This window comes from Vulpes lagopus, chromosome 17 (genome assembly GCF_018345385.1).
Source record: "Vulpes lagopus strain Blue_001 chromosome 17, ASM1834538v1, whole genome shotgun sequence".
Classification (NCBI taxonomy): Eukaryota; Metazoa; Chordata; class Mammalia; order Carnivora; family Canidae; genus Vulpes; species Vulpes lagopus.
In genome coordinates, this window is record NC_054840.1 from 16,604,672 (window position 1) to 16,622,533 (window position 17,862).

General features: G+C 37.8%; 1 protein-coding gene across 1 annotated transcript in view; it reads right to left on the reverse strand.

The window, feature by feature from the left end:
• Positions 1-17,862, reverse strand: part of IQCJ (IQ motif containing J) — a 208,610-nt gene that overhangs the window by 31,890 nt on the left and 158,858 nt on the right. The window contains exon 2 of the mRNA XM_041731645.1: positions 1,914-1,978. Within this exon, the coding sequence (XP_041587579.1) occupies positions 1,914-1,978 (65 nt within the window). The remainder of the gene's footprint in view (positions 1-1,913; positions 1,979-17,862) is intronic.

Here is a 17,862-nt window from a genome sequence, read left to right on the forward strand (position 1 = left end):
GTCTTCCAAACAGCCACCAGGATGGAAAGAGAAGGCGCTGACATTGAAGGTACTGTGCTATTGTGCGTATCTCAGTTAATGGTCTCACTAAGACTGCCCAGTCACTGTTACTGTCTTCATTTTTAAAGATGAGGAAGCTGGTTCGGGGGTGTGTGTATTATATAAGTTGTCCAGTCTCACAAAGCTAGAATAAAATCAGAAAGAGGAATCACATCCAAGATTTTCCATTTTCAGGAATGCTTTCACTAGCACTTCAAATGGATGGACACTTCACTCTTCTTGGGTACATCTACTTTCTGTCATCTCACTCCTTAACAAAGAAGTCCATTTTGTTGGGCAGGCAGCATTTTCACAAAAGTTATTCTTTTTCTAAGTCACAAAGCTGTTTCTCCATAAATCCTGCTCACTGATTCTTGCTATGCTCTCTAGAGCAAGAAGAGCAATTTAGCTCCTTTTTAAATAGGAAAATTCCTTTGGATGTTTAAGGAAAGCCATTATGTTCCCTCTGAGATTTCTTTTCTCCAAGTTCACATCCTCAGCTCTTTGTAATAGTTTCATGTGGTTCCAGATCCCTCACAATTTTAATTGATCTCCTCTGATACTCGTGGGAGGTCAATGCATATTTTTATTTATTTTATTTTAATTTTTCTATTCTATTCTATTCTATTCTATTCTATTCTAGAAAGAGAGGGAGAGAATTATGTGAGAAGTGGGTGGAAAGGGAGAAGGAGAGAAAGAATCCTAAGCAGTCTCTATGCCCAGGGAAGAGCCCTCCATGGGCTTTGATCTCATGACCCTAAGATCAAGACCTGAGCCAAGATCAAGAGTTGGACAATAAACTAACTGAGCCACCCAGATGCCCCTCTGGGGCATCATGTGCTTTTTAAATGTGGTGACCAGAGCCACCGGTGGCACCCACATGGGCTTGGCACTGGGGCTTAGCCAGTGGTTGAGAGCAGGAGCACTGGTGGCTTCCAAATTCTCATCCTCACTACTCTTAGCTAAATATATTTAGATAAGTGCTGAAAGCTCTCTGAGTCTTTCTCCATCTATAAAATAGAAACAGTGCCTATGTCACAGAATTATCAGAATTCTAGAGGAAACATCTGTAAGCATTCACTAATATGGAGGATATTGTAAATGCTCAGTAAATGTTCATTTTTTTCTTTTATCTTGACAATGCATGTCCATTGATCAGTCTAATATTGTGACAATATTTTTAGAAGCCATATAAAATCACGGTCTGTGTTAAAATCAGATAAAACCTCTAAGCATCTGTTCACACAAACTGAAATCAGAATATATCTCTCACGTGCTCTAATTGTACAATTTTTTGAAAATATAAATGAAAAGTTCACTTGTATCTTTTAAATTTCATCTCTTTCTTTCTTGCTTTTTTTTTCAGTACAAAAGATCTTATTCTCAAAAAGACAAAACTATAGCAATGGAAAACAGATGAGTGGTTCTCAGGGGTTATGAGGGGGCAGATCACGTGATTCCTGAGGTCAGAGCACTTTTGTTCCTTTCTGTAGTATTATTTTAAATGTTCATTCTATTAGTCAGTGTTACCCTTATGCTTTTTGCAAATTTTATGACTGCCTTCCATACATGTCATTGATTAAAAGCCAAAAACAGGGAAAGGTTGTTAAGTTTTAAGCCCTCAGACACAGCACCATGCATCATATTATTCTGTTAATCAGTGTAGCTTGTGTATCACACCTCAACTAGCCATAAATCTACCTAACTGTATCTCAAATGAGCCATATACCTGGGTCCTGACCACAGTGGTATCATAAAGAAACTGTCAAATTTACTCACTCATTTTTGCCTTGCCAGGTGTTTTGTTTTTTCTTTTTCTTGCAAGCTTTTTAACTTCAAACATAATTTAATTTCCTTTGGTATTTTTTACTTACTTTTCAAGTAAATATTTTCCATCATTAACTTGTTCTAAAGGGTTCTGCAATCGTTTCATTTCTTCCTGTGAAAAAGAAAAGAAGTAACTTACAAATTGACCCCGTGTACTTGTGGGTAATAATATTGGAGAACAATTGTTTGCAAAATTGAGATAACTGTTGAGAGTTCTGGACTTAACAATGGATAAGTGCTTAAACATACAATACAATTTGATTCTTGATCAAATTAACATACAATGCTGCCACTCAAATTGTATGAATTTTTTATGCCACTAAAGATAGTGCTTCCTGTTATTTTTGCTGAGTGAGGATGTGTTTACATGGATCCACTCATGCTCTTCCCAGATTTACTCTGTCAACAGCATTATGTTTGATGGTTGCTGGGTAAAGGGCTCTAATGAGCATGTGCTGGGTTTAGCCATTTAGCAATCATCCCCTCCTGTCTTTTGGTAACTCCCCTCATCCCTTAGTCACCGTGCTCAGACACACACACACACACACACACACACACACACACACACACACCCCTTCCCTGCATTTCAGGCATCCATAGTCTCTGTAATTCCATTCTCCAGGCTACAGTGATTGGTTGCCTCTACTTGCCTCTTCACAAAAACTGCTGAAGTACCAAGAGGAATCTCTAATGAGAATTACACATTTGTCCCAAAAAGACCATGAGGTCTTTTGGCTTTTAAGCAGTCTCAACATACTTCTAAGTTCCTAGATATACAAGTCTCCTAGGTTATCCCCCATGCTCAATTTCTTAAACTTTATACTGCATTGTGCATTCCAAAATTTGACCCAGTCACTCACCTTTCCCCAATCCCTCCAACCTTTCCACTGAGACCTTTGGAACTCACAGTCTGTCATTAGCAAAATCCTCTATCGCCTCAACTTTTTGGAACATTCCCTTCAACTTATTCTGACTGTACCCTGCCTCACTGTTCTGGGAACGGCTAAGTTTTTTGTTAGAGCAAGAAAATCATAGAGTCATTTAGAAAAGAATTTTAGGATATAGAAGACTTTGCTGATGACAAACTTAGCTGAGTCCCTAAACACACCATCTCCCTTGAAGTCTGCTTAAGAGGTGGCCAGTTCTTTCCACATGCTATACCCAGCACAGTCTAAAGGAGGTATGAGACCCCATCTTCTTCTCATTGCTTCTCCCAGATCCTCCTCACTCCTACAAAAGCTTAGCTCCTCTGCAAATATGCCAGCAGTTTATCCTAGGCTTCTGCCCTCTTCCATATCAATCCTCATTCCTCAGGTCTTATCCAGTCCCAAGGCTTTAAATTTATATTTGCACCTGACCTCTCTTCTAAACTCCAGCCTTCTACATCCACTTTCTTACTTGACAGCTTCAGATGCACATCTGATGGGCATCTCACATTCAAAACCAAAGTCTTGATTTCCTGGCCTCTATCCTCCAACCCAAAACTCCATCTTCACCACTTCTTCCTCATTTTAGCAAATGACATCACTATTCACCTAGATATGCAGAGCTAAACCCTAGGAGCCAGCCTTTGTAGTAGGATTCAGCCTTTGTAGCCTTTGCAGGCCTTTGTTTCTCTCCTAACACACAATCAATCAGCTAATTTGTTGATCCCAACTTTAAAATTTATCCAGAACTTGACCTCTGCTTCTCAGTGTGGTCTAGACCAACTGTGAGCCTCCCATCTGTTTCCCATATTAATTTCATTTTAGTCAATTCTCCTTACATCAGCCAGCATGACAGTTAGTACCTAGGCTTTCATTTCCAAGTGTGTGAAGTGCACATATCATAAACACACAACTTTTGACAAATGCATACATTGGCAGAACCACTATCTAAAAATGAAATAAAGAACATTTCTCTCTTTAGAAGTTTCCTTTTGAATTCTTCTCTCTCAATTCCCCTCTCCTGTTCTGATTTCTATCACCATAGATTAATTTGGCTTGTTGTAGAACTTCATATAAAATTATCTATTCTTTTGTACCTGGTATAATTCACTCAGCGTTATATTTTGAAATTAGTTGTTCAACCAATGGTAATTTTTTAAACTTCACTTTGGTTAACTAGAGAAGAATTTCAGTTTTTCCCTCTGAATTCTACAGTATAAGGATTTTTAAGTATGAAGAACTCTGGAACTCAATGTAAGTATTTGCCATGCTAAGAGCTACTAACTGGAAGAAAAAGATAACATAGCAGAGAGGATAGAAACCAAGGAAAACAGCTAAAGAACCAATGCCCTAGTGATACTGTGAACCTCTGGGTCAAACTGGAGCTTGAAACCAGCATACTGATGGACTTTTCACTTTCATGACCCAATAGATTCTCTAATTTAAGGCACTTTTGGTTGAGATTTCTATTTTCTTTAAGTTGAAAGAATCCAAACTCAGAAGTGACAGTATGAGCCATAACCTAGGGCTACTGTATATAAAACCCTAACTTAGATGAGACATGGAACTATAAAAGTTCAGAACTGACCAGTTCTTGTTTGTTTTGTCGGTGTCTTAAAAATGTGTTATTCAGAAGAACAAAGGCTGAAGCACGTCATGGTCTTCAGTTTCTTTTTATTAAAGGCTGCTGCTTTTATATCCAATATTGGTATAACAAACCTCATAAGAAGAACATCTCTGTATCTTTTGTAAAATTGCTGTATTAGACACTGTACATGTTGCTACAGGTTCTCTCATAAAAAGAATAAAATTTTAGGATTTACTATGAGGTATATTTTCCCCTTCTGATACAATAGTACACTTCTTCTCATCAACAATGACAACTAGTAAGTCTTACAGAAGTTGTCTATTTTGCCTTGAAACTTAAGCTAAATTGTCAGAACTACTTTTTCCATGATGTTAGTACAATTATACCCCTCTCTTTCACCTGTGTGAAATTCTTTAATTTTATTTTAACTCTTTTACATGTGTGCTTTTCACAGTAAGTGGAAGCCAGTACAGTATAGGCAGAGTATATATATGATAAATGGGTAGGAAGATAAAGATGATTGATAGATAGGTAAGCAGGTAGACAAACAGATTGATAGAACATCCTTTTAGCATTTATACATGGCTTTTTATTTTCAAGGTAAAACTAGTTCTTCAGCACAAAAGACACTGGTTTCTTATTCTAAGAACAAGTCCTCACACTTACCCTCTATTTTCCCCCAAACCTCCCACCCAGTCCTTCATCATATCCCATCCCACCTCATGACATAAGCAATAGATGAAGCAGCTGTTACAGAAAGGAAGTAGATTGAAAAGAAATCCATAGTTATTCTTGAAAACCAAAGGAGGATTTTTAGGACATAAACTTGTTCTTTTTTACCCCCTGCACTATGATTAGGAAAGAGACAGGGCTCTTAGGAGTCCCAACACTTTCTTCTCTAAGATGTGCCTGTGGCGTGCTTTCTTCTTTCCTTTTCCCCTGGGGATTTGGGGTATACGAAATAAAGGGCTTTTGCACTCTGTGTCAGCCACTCTCCTTTCCTTGGTTCTTTTAATGCAGAGAGCTTGCTGTGTGGGGAGGGCTTTGATGCAGTACTTTATTCAATCTGACTATCCACGTTCTAGGAAATCATATTAAACATAAGGTCAATGACTAACAAGAGCTTTCTGAACAGCTGCTCTGCTGACAATTTGGAGGATTGATTTCATCATTTGGTTATTTAAGCTAACTATACAAAAACACTTCAATTCAATTGGCCTGGAAGTTCCAAACCATGTCCTCATTTTCTTGGAAATGGATACGGAAGTTGCTTGCTCAACAGATCTTCACTTGGAGTTTCACTTTTTGAGAAAGTTTTGTTTCAATTTGCCATTAAAAACATATACAAATTGGTCTTTTTCATCACTAATTTCTCCTACTAGTTCCTTTTGTCTCTGATTCCATATCTGGCAATGCCACTTCCCTACTAGAAACCAATAGTAGCTCCCCAGTGCTTTGAGGATAGATTCCAAATTCCTCAGCCAGGGAGGTCTGGTGCAACAGGGCCCAGCTGTCTCTTCCCACTCCACCTCATGAGCCCTGCCCCACATACTCCTTTCCTAAGTGTGGTCATAAGAAACTTCACATAATCCTGGAACTTACATCCTGTCTTACTGATCATTCAATGATAGTCTGTCCCCAATTATTCTACTCTCCTACTCCCACTCTTCATGTAGGAAGCTCCCAACATTATCCTAGTCCATAAAAGCTTTCTGAACTCAACAAGAGTGTCAGATACCCCAGCCTGCTACTCACAGTGATCCCTATTTTAACGTTACTTCTCTACCTGATTGATGTACCCTGCTCCCTCACCACTAAGATACTTGAAATCAGGAATGGTGACTTGCTCACACTGAGATGCGTATTCCCCAGTGAGGCATTTAGGAGGTGCTTAATAAATATCTGTTGAATAAATGAATTATAAATGTATCAAACACATTATTCTAACTGAAGTGAAAAGAAATCTTAGTTGCTTAATGGCCCCCCAACTCCCAAGAAATTGTATGTCTTCTGCAGATTCTTCTCTACCTCTCCTAATGCACCTTTATAATCATTCGGTAACTTTCGTTTTTATTTAACATTATATTTTTCCAGCTTTATTGAGATATAATTGACAATTAAAAATTATATATATTTAAGTTGTACTACTTAATGATTTGACATATGTAAACATTTTGAAATAATCACCATACTCAAGCTAATTAACATATCTATCACCTTACATAGTTACCACTTCCTTTTTGTTCTTTTTTTCTTTCCTTTTTTTTTTTTTTTCTTTTTGTCGTTTTTGTTTTTGGTGTGGTAAAACACTCAAGATCTACCCTCTTAGCAAATTTCAAGTCTATACTACAGTAATGTTAACTGCTGTTCATTAGATCTCTAAAAGTTACTCATTTTGCATAAATGAAATTTTGTACCACTTGACCAACATCTCCCTATTCATACTCTTGACTCATCTCCACTCTCCTCTGAGTTCTGGAAGGCTCAAAATTTTGGGCTTTATCAACCAAGCCCCTCTGTCCTTTGGGTAGGATTTGAGCAGTGGGAGGCACTGCATAAGATCAGTGGTTAGTAGACGAAAGAAGTTGGAGTATTTATTTTCTTTCCTCCTATCTCTTACTAAAAGCATAGACTGGTATAATTAAGGCCACAGCTCCCATGGGTGGCCTCTCCAACAAGGTGTGGTTCTTGCCATAGACTCATAACTGCTCTCATTTTTTGCCCCTCCAATGCCTTTCTTTCCTTTTCTTCTTTTCATTCACTTCCTTTTCCTTCCCTATTGTTACCCTTTCCAGCTATTGATAGACCCAGATGCATCACCATCCCTTATGATTTTTCCCTACACCCTCCCTATGTAACCACTCTGTTAACTCTTTCAATCACCCTTTTAAGTGAGTCATCCGTCTTCTTACTAGAATCAGGCTGACATGACTCAAGGATCCTAAATTTGCTTTCACTTGCAATTCCTTTTCTGTAATTCCACAAATTCAATTAATCAATTAATTAATTATATTGAATAATAGAAGAATATGTCTGTTTGATGGCTGATCCTATAGGAGAAGTTGTCCCAGCTTGAAAGGCCTAGCCCCAATTTTCTGACTCCATTTGATTCACAGGATAAGAAGATAATTTCTACCATTCTCTATTTAACCTCTGTCTTTTTTGAAATTTTGGCTAAGCCTCTCTGCAAAACACAACCTTAATGATTTAAGCACAATGCAGACATATAGCATTCCATATCCTTAATCCCATTTTCCCAAATAAAACTTGTGTTATAGGTGGCTCTGAAATGCAGGCTATACTATTAAGGGGCATAATTGATTGACTATTTGCCAAAGGCTATGCTTCCCACTGTCATAGAGTTTTGTTCTGAAGTTACTTGGGTGTGAGCTGTTAGCCTGGATGGCAGAAGCTGGATTTTGTTCTTCTGTATCTGGCTTTCCCTCCTACCTTAATCCTAGGTTTTTTCTCCTGTCACAAATAGGAGAATATATCTATAGGGTTAGATAAAGCTCATCTCTATGGCCACTTAGCCCCTTTAACCTACCCAATAACAAAATATTGTTCTTTTTTTCTTTTTCTGTCGCTGCCACTTCTACTGTCTAAACAGGCCTGCTTGTTTATTACTTTGAACAAGTTTAAAATAAGAAATCCACTAAAAATTACTTTTTCTCTAAAGCGTACTTGTGTCTAAACACCAACCTTTTAACTTTTCTGACTTATGCCTTGGCCATTTTATTCCCTGCGTATCCCAGAGCATTTAAAGTAACTAAAAACTGAAAACGATATATATATTTTACTTCATTGTGTAGCTATAGGTGCATAACCTGTGCCAATGACATACATTATTTTTTGTGTTGGAAATAATTTTATGTTAACTTAAAGGTGACTATTTAACAAAAATTAAGAGCCGAAATTACTTTTGACACTTTTGACTATTCAATCATTAAACATCACCAACCTTCCTCACTGCCCGCCCCCCCAAACCACTGGCTTTTTTTAATGGAAATGTAACAAGGGCACTAAAAAAAGGGTTACTAATGTTTGCATAATTTGGAAAAGTAGAAGACATAAAATCTATACTAATTTTAGCTCTGCATCATTAAACATGAAATATTGATTATTGCTCTTTGCAACAGAATTTATAAATCTAGCTAGGCTGCTGTGTCCACATAAAGTGATTCTGATGCTTTGCCCTCAGACCTCAGTGGCTGTAAATGATGCTCCTTGGTGACAGCTGGGAGGCTGGCATTCTGATCCACAGCCTTAAGAGATACATTTCCCAGATTAGACCAGGAATGACCCAGCTGCACAGCCCAACTTCAGAAAATTAAATTGGAGGGAGTCCAAACCTCTGTTGAAATAACTGTGTGAATTACAATGCTTCCATGGGCCTTGTTATAATGTAAATGTGCTTTACAATTTACTGTCATTTCCCTTCTACTCCTGCTGTGAATATGGGCATTAATAGTCATCTCATATATTTAAGGCAAAACGGCATCAAAAATAAAAATGCAAGATTCATGTTTTCTCCTTTTGGAAAGCAGAGACTAAATTCCTTTCTTTTTTTCTTTTGTGATTTTTTGCAAAAAGAGCATACGTTTTGTTTATGTATTATGCATTAATGCTTTTTATGGCTGACAGACCTGTAAATTTCACACAGGAAGTTGTTTTGCAGCTGAACATGAATTTCTTTGGGAGGAAAAAGTGGCTAATAGGACATCAACAGCTCATTTAAAGGATTCATTCAGATAAGTTATGGGAACAAATATGAGGTAGTAGACTTAAAAACAGATTGCCTGTTTCTAGCACTTTAAGGACATTTTGAATGTCCGACAGAGATGCAGAGGGGCTGTGATTTTATAGCGATAGAGTGAGGTAGTTCTAGGCTTCAAAATGCCAGTTCTCTGTAGCATTGTAATTTGCTACCTCATACATAATAAAACTTACAAACTCACCAGTATAAGATATGATGATGGGAATTGTTGTGATTGCCTATTCTTTATTCTTGTTTGACCAACCAGGCTATGTTCGTAGGCATTAGGATATAAAAAAAGTCTTTGATTGCCAGTTCTGAGAATGCCAAACATCTGAGCTCATTTGAACAGATGCCAAAGAGAAACATATTAAGTAAAAACCCAGTTATGACCATATAAGTCATTGGTCACCTTGGACCTGAGATGATTTCAGACCTTGAGATTCTACTGGAGTAGATGTGTAAAAGGATACTCATCTGGAAGGATATACCTACAACCAGACCATCCATGTCACCCCTTGCTCTAATATGAATAAGCGCCTACAACCTCATGCAGCTGGATGGCCCCAGTGGATCCAGGACTGTCAGACATAATAAACCAACCCCAGGATTGTCAGACAGGTATATGTTGAAAAATACCACTTAGGCTTAAATGTCTCCTTTCTCTTTAAGATAATGCATGGTCTCAAGAAATTTGCTAGTTTTAGATCACAGAGAGTCTAAAGTTATCATTATAAAATGAATATTCAGATCATTACAAAAAGTCTAACTACTCCTATTCAATCTAGGATGTGAGGAATTAAAACACTATTAGTAATAATTTTAAAGTAATCAGAGGCACCTGGGTGGCTCAGTGGTTGAGCATCAGCCTTTGGCTCCGGTTGTGATCCTGGGGTCCTGGAATCAAGTCCCGCATGAGGCTTCCCATGGGGAGCCTGCTTCTCCCTCTGCCTATGTCTCTGTCTCTCTCTCTGTGTCTCTCATGAATAAATAAATAAAATTTGAAGAAAAAATCACTCTACTCAAAGTTAATTCAGTTTAAGAGCTAGACAACCATGAAAACTCAGCTGAGATTAAAATACTAAGTAAAACTACTAGGGATAGATATTTTTATATCTTATATACTTCTGTATTCTGGGGGGAGGGGGGAATCCTAGATACCATTTCAAGTGGAAAACTCACATGCACACAAGTATGTAAGTCATCAAATAAACACCTCCCAGAATGCAGGCAATAGCAAAGGTGGATTAGTGAATCTGTACACCAACTCCAGTTTTCCTCTGCCAAAGTACAAAAACAAAGTGCAGGCAATCAAAACATTATGTAACTCCCAAATCATTTATACCTGATTCTGGAATGTATTTCATTTTGGTGTAGCAAATGCTGTCCAGATTAGATTTTTTCTTAGCCCCACTGGAAAATGAATTTGCATTTTTAATTTTTTGCCAAGTAATATTGTGGGGAAGCAACCCAAATGCACACTGGGAAGAGCTCTCCTTACATGCTCTGTAGTACCTCAGATCTGTCCTCTTTCCGTTCCTTCCACTATCACCCATGGTCAGGACCTTAGGGACTCTCACCAGAACTATTACTTGGGTTACCTAATTGCTTTTCTTTAAGTACACTCCAGTAATTTAGCTCTCCTACTCATAAACTCTAAACAAAAATAATATCCAGGATTAAAAATACTCTTAATTCCATAACCTCAGTATTGCTCCTTCTTTACCTTCCGAAATCCTTTAAAGTTCACTTCAAATGCAATTTTATAAATTTTAATCTTTCCTTCCATAATTAATGTCATGTCACTTCTTTGAACTACTGTTATCACTACTGACATTTATTGAATTTTACTAGGTCCCAGGCACTTTGTATAAATTATCTTTTTAAAATTATGACTGCAGTCCCATAAAAATAGCAAAAGGTTAAATTATTATTCCCATTCCCTGGATAAGAAAACAGACTCAGAAAGATTGTATAACTTGACCAAGGTCTTATAGGAAAAATGGCATGCCAACCTAAGCAGTCTGATTCCAGAATCTAAACTTTATCCTTTTCACTCCTCCCATGAATACCATGGAACATGCAACAGAATGAGCAATGGCAGTAACTCACCAATGAGGCCGATAGAGAAGAAGCTGTAGTGTTCTGCAAAGTAGTCACATTTCTTATCTGAACCAGACTTGTCATCTACTTGCTGTGTCATCTTAGACAACAAACTTACTCTTTCTAGGTCTCAGCTTCAACATTTGTAAAATGATGATGACAATGCCTACTTCATAGTGTTATGTGAGGATCAACCAAAATAATATATTTAAAAGCATTCCTCGTACAATAAAGTACTGGCCATCCATAAGGAGATTCCTTAAGTGCCTGTCTTACTGAGGACAGCAATCATACCTCACCTGTTACTCCTGTCGCGCCCACCTCTGCTCCATTCTAGCTTTATGATCTCAGGCTGGGAAACCTCTTTGAGCCCCAGTTTCATCATCTTTAAGATGGAGACACTAATTATACCAAGTTCCAAGAATTGCCATGCTGCTTGATGATTAAAAATTCATGTAAAGCATTCAATTTGCACCAGGTACATGGTAGGTGCTCAATAATGTTATTTTCATTATTATGAAATTTTTGTTATCATATCTCTCTAGCCCCTCCAAACCAGGGGAGTATACCTAGATAACTTCTCTTGGTTCACTCTAAACTCATTTCCATTAGTCACTCAGTGCTGTCAATTCTATATTCTAGTTGTCTCCAGAGTACGCCCTCTCTATTTGCACTGTCCTTAGTTAAGGATTTATTCTGACAGAGTGAGCAACCTAAAATGCCAACCTCATCATGAGGCCAGTCACTTGCTTCCCTTCAACCAGCTGTTAGACCTTAAGCCTCAGGGTCTGGCAGGACCTCATATGATGGTGCTGTGTAACCTGCCCCATCCCTAACCTCTCCCTTTCTCTAACAGATCCACCTCCACTCAACTTCATGCTCTTGGAACATCAACATGTCATTAAAACCATGAGTTAAGATCAGGTGCTCAAATACTTGGAATGAGTTAGTCCAGGTGTGACTTGAAATAAAACAACAATAAAGATAATTTTTTTGAAACAAACAGAAGAGTAATAATATAGTGTACATGTTCTTCATAAATAATAAGCAAAGCATTACCTCAATTATCTGGAGAGTGGTATCTCAGGGAACTGTATACATTGAAACATATCTTTATACTTGGATATTTGGTTCCTTGCATCTCAAACACCTCTCACACAGCCCCTAAACTCACCCATTTTACCTGAAAGTCTTCACTTAGAGCCTTCTTTAGAAAACAATTATCACACAAGGTTAATTTTGTTTCCTGACTTGTAGCAAATGCAATAATTCATTAAAGATAAGATTATCAAAAGATAGGAGGTAAGGCAATCACAGACTAGATGTGGGAGGAGGAAACAGAAAACTAAAAAGTAGATCTTCATCTATATTTTCACTGAACACAGAAAGGAAGATTCTTTTTTTTTCTTAAGATTTTATTTATTTATTCATGATAGAGAGAGAGAAAAAGAGAGAGAGAGAGAGAGAGAGAGAGAGAGAGAGAGGCAGAGACACAGGCAAAGAGAGAAGCAGGCTCCATTCCGGGAGCCTGACGTGGGACTCGATCCCGGGACTCCGGATCACACCCTGGGCCAAAGGCAGGTGCTGAACTGCTGAGCCACCCAGGGATCCCCCAGAAAGGAAGATTCTTAACTGCCTGGAATGCTGTTTCCTATTGAAAACTTCCTGGATGTTCCCCCCTTTGGAAGTAAATTTTGCTTCTTGATAATCTTACAGCTTTACATGGCTATGCTGAGAATAGCCCTTATGCTGCCCATTTAAGTTGTATTTTATTTTCCTTAATATAGCCTAAGTGTTTAGGGGTAGAATTGTTTTTTTCAGTAAGCTTAAATATCTTTCAAACCTGCAAAAACCCTATTTTTGGGCTTCACAAAGTGGGGTGTGTCAGCAATAGGTGAGGGGTACGTGGAGCCTTAGATCAGGACAGATATACCCAGGATGTCAGTTTTACTCCATGAATACCAAATACATGGTTTTAAAAGGAAGTCCAAAGTTTGCATTAATTTGAAATTGAAAATAGGAGATGTCAAATAAAGTTTTAGGTTTGCAATGGCTGTTTCTCCCCACATCCCTCCAACAATAATACCCATGCTATTCTCTGCCTTCAAGATTTCTTGGTGGAGAATTTATTTATTGTTTTAAAAACTTTATTTATTCATGAGACACACACACACACACACACACACACACACATACATACGGGGGGGGGGCGGGGAGAGAGAGAGAGAGAGAGAGAGAGAGAGAGAGAGAGAGAGAGGCTGAGGGAGAAGCAGGCTCCATGCAGGGAGCCCAATGTGGGACTCAATCCTAGGACTCCAGGATCACGTTCTGGGCTGAAGGCAGGTGCTAAATCACTGAGCCACCCAGGCATCCCTTTGGGTGGAGAATTTAATAAGCACTACCCTAGTCAGGATGGAAGGTTAATATCAGGTATTTTTTAAGTTAAAATTGCTGGAAGTATGTAATGGTATTATTTCTATCAATACTGCATAAAGCAAAAGAAATTTGTAGTTCTAAGAGTAACATTCTTTTTTTTTAATACCATAGGACTTTATTTCCATTTTTTTAATGGAAATCATTGGTCTTAGAGGGAGAAGTTTGAACCCAGGTATGTCTGTCATATAACAGCAAATAAAGTAGGCGTTACTATACTAGGGGAGGGAAAATTCACTTCTGTTTTTTTTTTATTAAGTTTTTTCTTTGAATTCCAGGATAGTTAACATACAGTTTTGTGTTAGTTTCAGGTGTACAGTATAGTAATCCAACAATTCTATACATCATTACTCAGTGCTCATCATAAGTGTGCTCTTTATCCCCTTTACTTATTTCACTCATCCTTCCACCCACTTCCCCTCTGATATGCTTTATTTTAAACAAGTACTTTCACTTAAAATTATTATTTGCAACAGGAACATTTTTTAGTTGAAGTATACTTCAGAATACTTGGTTCTAAAACATACATATAAAACATTCCATCTGAGAATAGCAGGATACACTCTTTTCTTCAAGTACACACAGAAGAATTCCCTGGTTAAATCACATAAAAAGTGACATAGCAAATATTTCAAATTTAAGAAGACTGAAATCATACCACAAATATTTTCCAAACACAATGGTACAAAACTAGGAATACTCACTTCTACAGCTGATTGCACACCAGACTCAGTGGATGCTGAGCTTTCTGAGCTTGGATTATGATCTCATGGGCACATCAAGTACGGTAAATTTTAGCACCCTGCATAATTTTTGGCACACAGCAATAACTTGGGTGTTAAGAGGAATATTCAATAAAATTCATTAAAGGAAAGAAGAGATACTTAGAGACTGAATGGAAGCTACAACACAGAAAGCATAAACTTGAAAGCAGAACTTGAGAGAGAACATGAAAAAAAAAAAAGCACTGCAAACCAGCAAACTTTCCTTTCATCATTATTTGTTGTTTATTCATCCCTTAACAAAAATATAGTCATATGTGCTAAGCACTGTGCTGGATGTGAGGATATAATAGGGACAGGGGAGAAGACAAGCAGGCACAGCCCTGTCCTCCTGCAGCTTGAAAAGCTCAATACAACCAGAGAAGGAAAGATGAGTTTTTTTGGTATTTATTTATTTATTTATTTATTTATTTATTTATTTAAGAGAGAGAGAGAGAGAGAAAGGGAGAGAGAGATAGCAGAGGGGGCAGAGGGGGCAGAGGGGTAGGGAGGAAGAATCTGAAGCAGACTCTGCACTGAGTGTGGAGCCAAACGTGGGTTTGTTGGTTTGACCATGACCTGAGCCAAAACCAAGAGTCAGACAGATGCTTAACTGACTGAGCCACCTGCGCACCTCAAGATGAGTTTTAAGTAGTCACAGAGTTGTCAATGACTGTTTTTATCCAAAAAAACTGGTTTAAACATTTTGCCATTCAGGACAGAATAACAGATCAGTCAAATAAGTAAGCCTGACTTGTGTGTATGTGACAACAGAGTTTAGAAAATGATATTCTAGAGAGGGCCAAGGAAAGATTTGCCAATCTGTGTGCTCCTGGTGGGACAATTGCTAGAATTGACTAGAATGGTGTGCCTGCGTGCAGAATGTAAAATCGGTGATAGAAATGCCACGGAAGTTGAATCGTAAAATTCCAATGCATGTATTAACGGCTTACTCAATAAGAATGCCATTTACTGAGGAGGAAGACACAAGGCAGATAGACAGACAAGAAAACAAAAAGACAGTGTGTCCACATCCGTTTTGTCATGCGATGAGCCATGACATCATTACAAACAAGAATGCCACTTTACCCCTGCATATTATATTCTATTAAAAATTGAGTACCACACGTGTCTAGGAACACGTCTAGGCCGGATCATGCAGAAGAAGAAGTCTTTCTCCTATAGATTTATCTATTTTAAACCAAGGGTTAATTTTCATGAATAGAGGAATCCACATGGAAGGGAAAATATTTTATAAACAGAGCTTTGCTTTTCTAAACCAACAAGAAATTCCCAGTGAGATTACTTTATTCTGCTCATATGTGAAATTCCCCATTAGATTTGTATCATTAGATTTCACGATTTTAGTGATTGCCCCAATTGCTTCATAATAAGTCGGTGAACAATCTTGATAAGAAGTACTTTATTCTAAACCAAGGTATGTTAAAATTGAAATTGTTCCCTCACACAGCTACGGCAGACTATTCAGAAAGAATGCTGAGTCCCAAAGAGGAAATTAAACCTCAGTTGAGCTCTCTTTATTAAAACTACTATTATATCTTTTAGACATGCAATCTCTGTGTACTCAAGATATAGTGCCATGACTGTTATCTAACAACTGTGTGGAAATATACAGGAGGAAACAGAGGAGGTTTTCTAAAGATAGAGGATGAGGAAAGGGAAAAAGGGAGAAAGGGGAGAATAGCAAATTGTTGGAATAAAACACAAAATGGCATTCTCTACCATCCAGGATCGCTAAGTTGATGAGCACTACTAACTCCCCTGCGTTCAGCTCCCTGAAGTTCCCATCCTTAGCCTGGTGACTAGACTACCAGACTACTCTTCTCTTTTCTCCCTATTTACATCAAATTGCCTTACCAGCTACATTTACCCTTATATTCAATGTGAAATTGTCACTCTCAATAGCTAGAAAATCTTCAAATTGAGGATTTCATCCAGAATTCTCCAATGACTGTGTTCTTACACCTGAGCTGTAACATCCATGTTCTTACTTGTATTGATCGGAAGCTCTTCTGAAAATGCATTCCTTATTTGATAAAACATTTACTCCATATTCTTTGGGTAAATGTTTCCCCTTTGCTATGTGGAAATCTGGCCAAATCCCCTTTGAATAATGCTACGGGAAAATACCTTTGAGAAAAACCTGATGCACGCAATAGGCTTCATCCAGCTAGCATTTGTTTAGAGTTCACTCTGGACCTGGCCATTTTCTGCCACCAGGAGCACTGAAGTGCTAAGGTGGGGAGACAGCCATCAAATCCATAATGCCACATTTAAAGGTCATTGTAATATATCCCAGCATTTGCCCAGAGCAAGTTGAGTAAAATCAAATACATTCTGGGACATTTCCTTAAAAAAAAAAAACAGTCCTGATATTTCCCAGAAGCTCAGAATTAAAATAATAAAGATGCTCACTTTATGTAAGAGGGTCTTGAAATTATCAATATAAGTGGTTATAAGCTTTAATAGACCTCGGAATCCAATTAGCTACAATTTTGTGGAGGCTTAATAATTTATGATAATGGCAAATTCATTAGATTATAATTCACCACAGCCAAACCTATGGATTTCCTGGTATCTTTAAAAACATGCATTCTCAAGGTGAAGCATGGCGTTTTCTATGTTCATTGCTACCAAAATAGTCTAATTTAACAATTCAGAATGCATTCCCTTACTTAAACCTGGATCATTTGGAGATTTTCCCTGTTAATGCAAGGACATAAACCTAAGAGAGTTGCACCAGTTCATTAAGCCTCCCAATTTCAGCAGCTGTCTAGCATTAGCTGAAAGCAATCTACTGTGTGCACGTAAATGGCCACTGTTCACCTTTTCCTCTGGTCCACAAAGAAAAGTAAATCTAGAGAAAGTATATATACATGTACATACAAAACATGTAACACTTGCACAAAAAATGCAGTTTGGTGAATTATTATAAGGTAAGCTCCTATAACTATCTCCCAAATCATGAAATAGAACTTCATCAAAGCCCCTTTACATGCCCCTTCCTGGTTACAACTCTCTCCCTTCCTCCCTCCAAAACTAACCACCATTATCACAAATTATATAGTAACCACTTCCTTTACATTTCACTATAGTATTCTCACCCAAATGTGCATTCTCAACTGCTATTGTTCAGCCTTGCCCATTTTTAAACTTTTTTTCTGAAATAATTGTAGATTCACAGAAAGTTGTGGAAATGCAAAGTGGTCCCACTCACCCTTCACTCTTTATTCTCCAATATAAGCATTTTTGCATAACTACTGTACACTACGAGCTCCATGAAATTGCCACTGACACAATTCACAGAGCTTATTGGAATTTAATCAATTATATATTCACTCATTTATGAGTGTATGTGTGCTCATAGTGCAATACAATTTTATCACATGTGTACCTTTGTGTAACGAC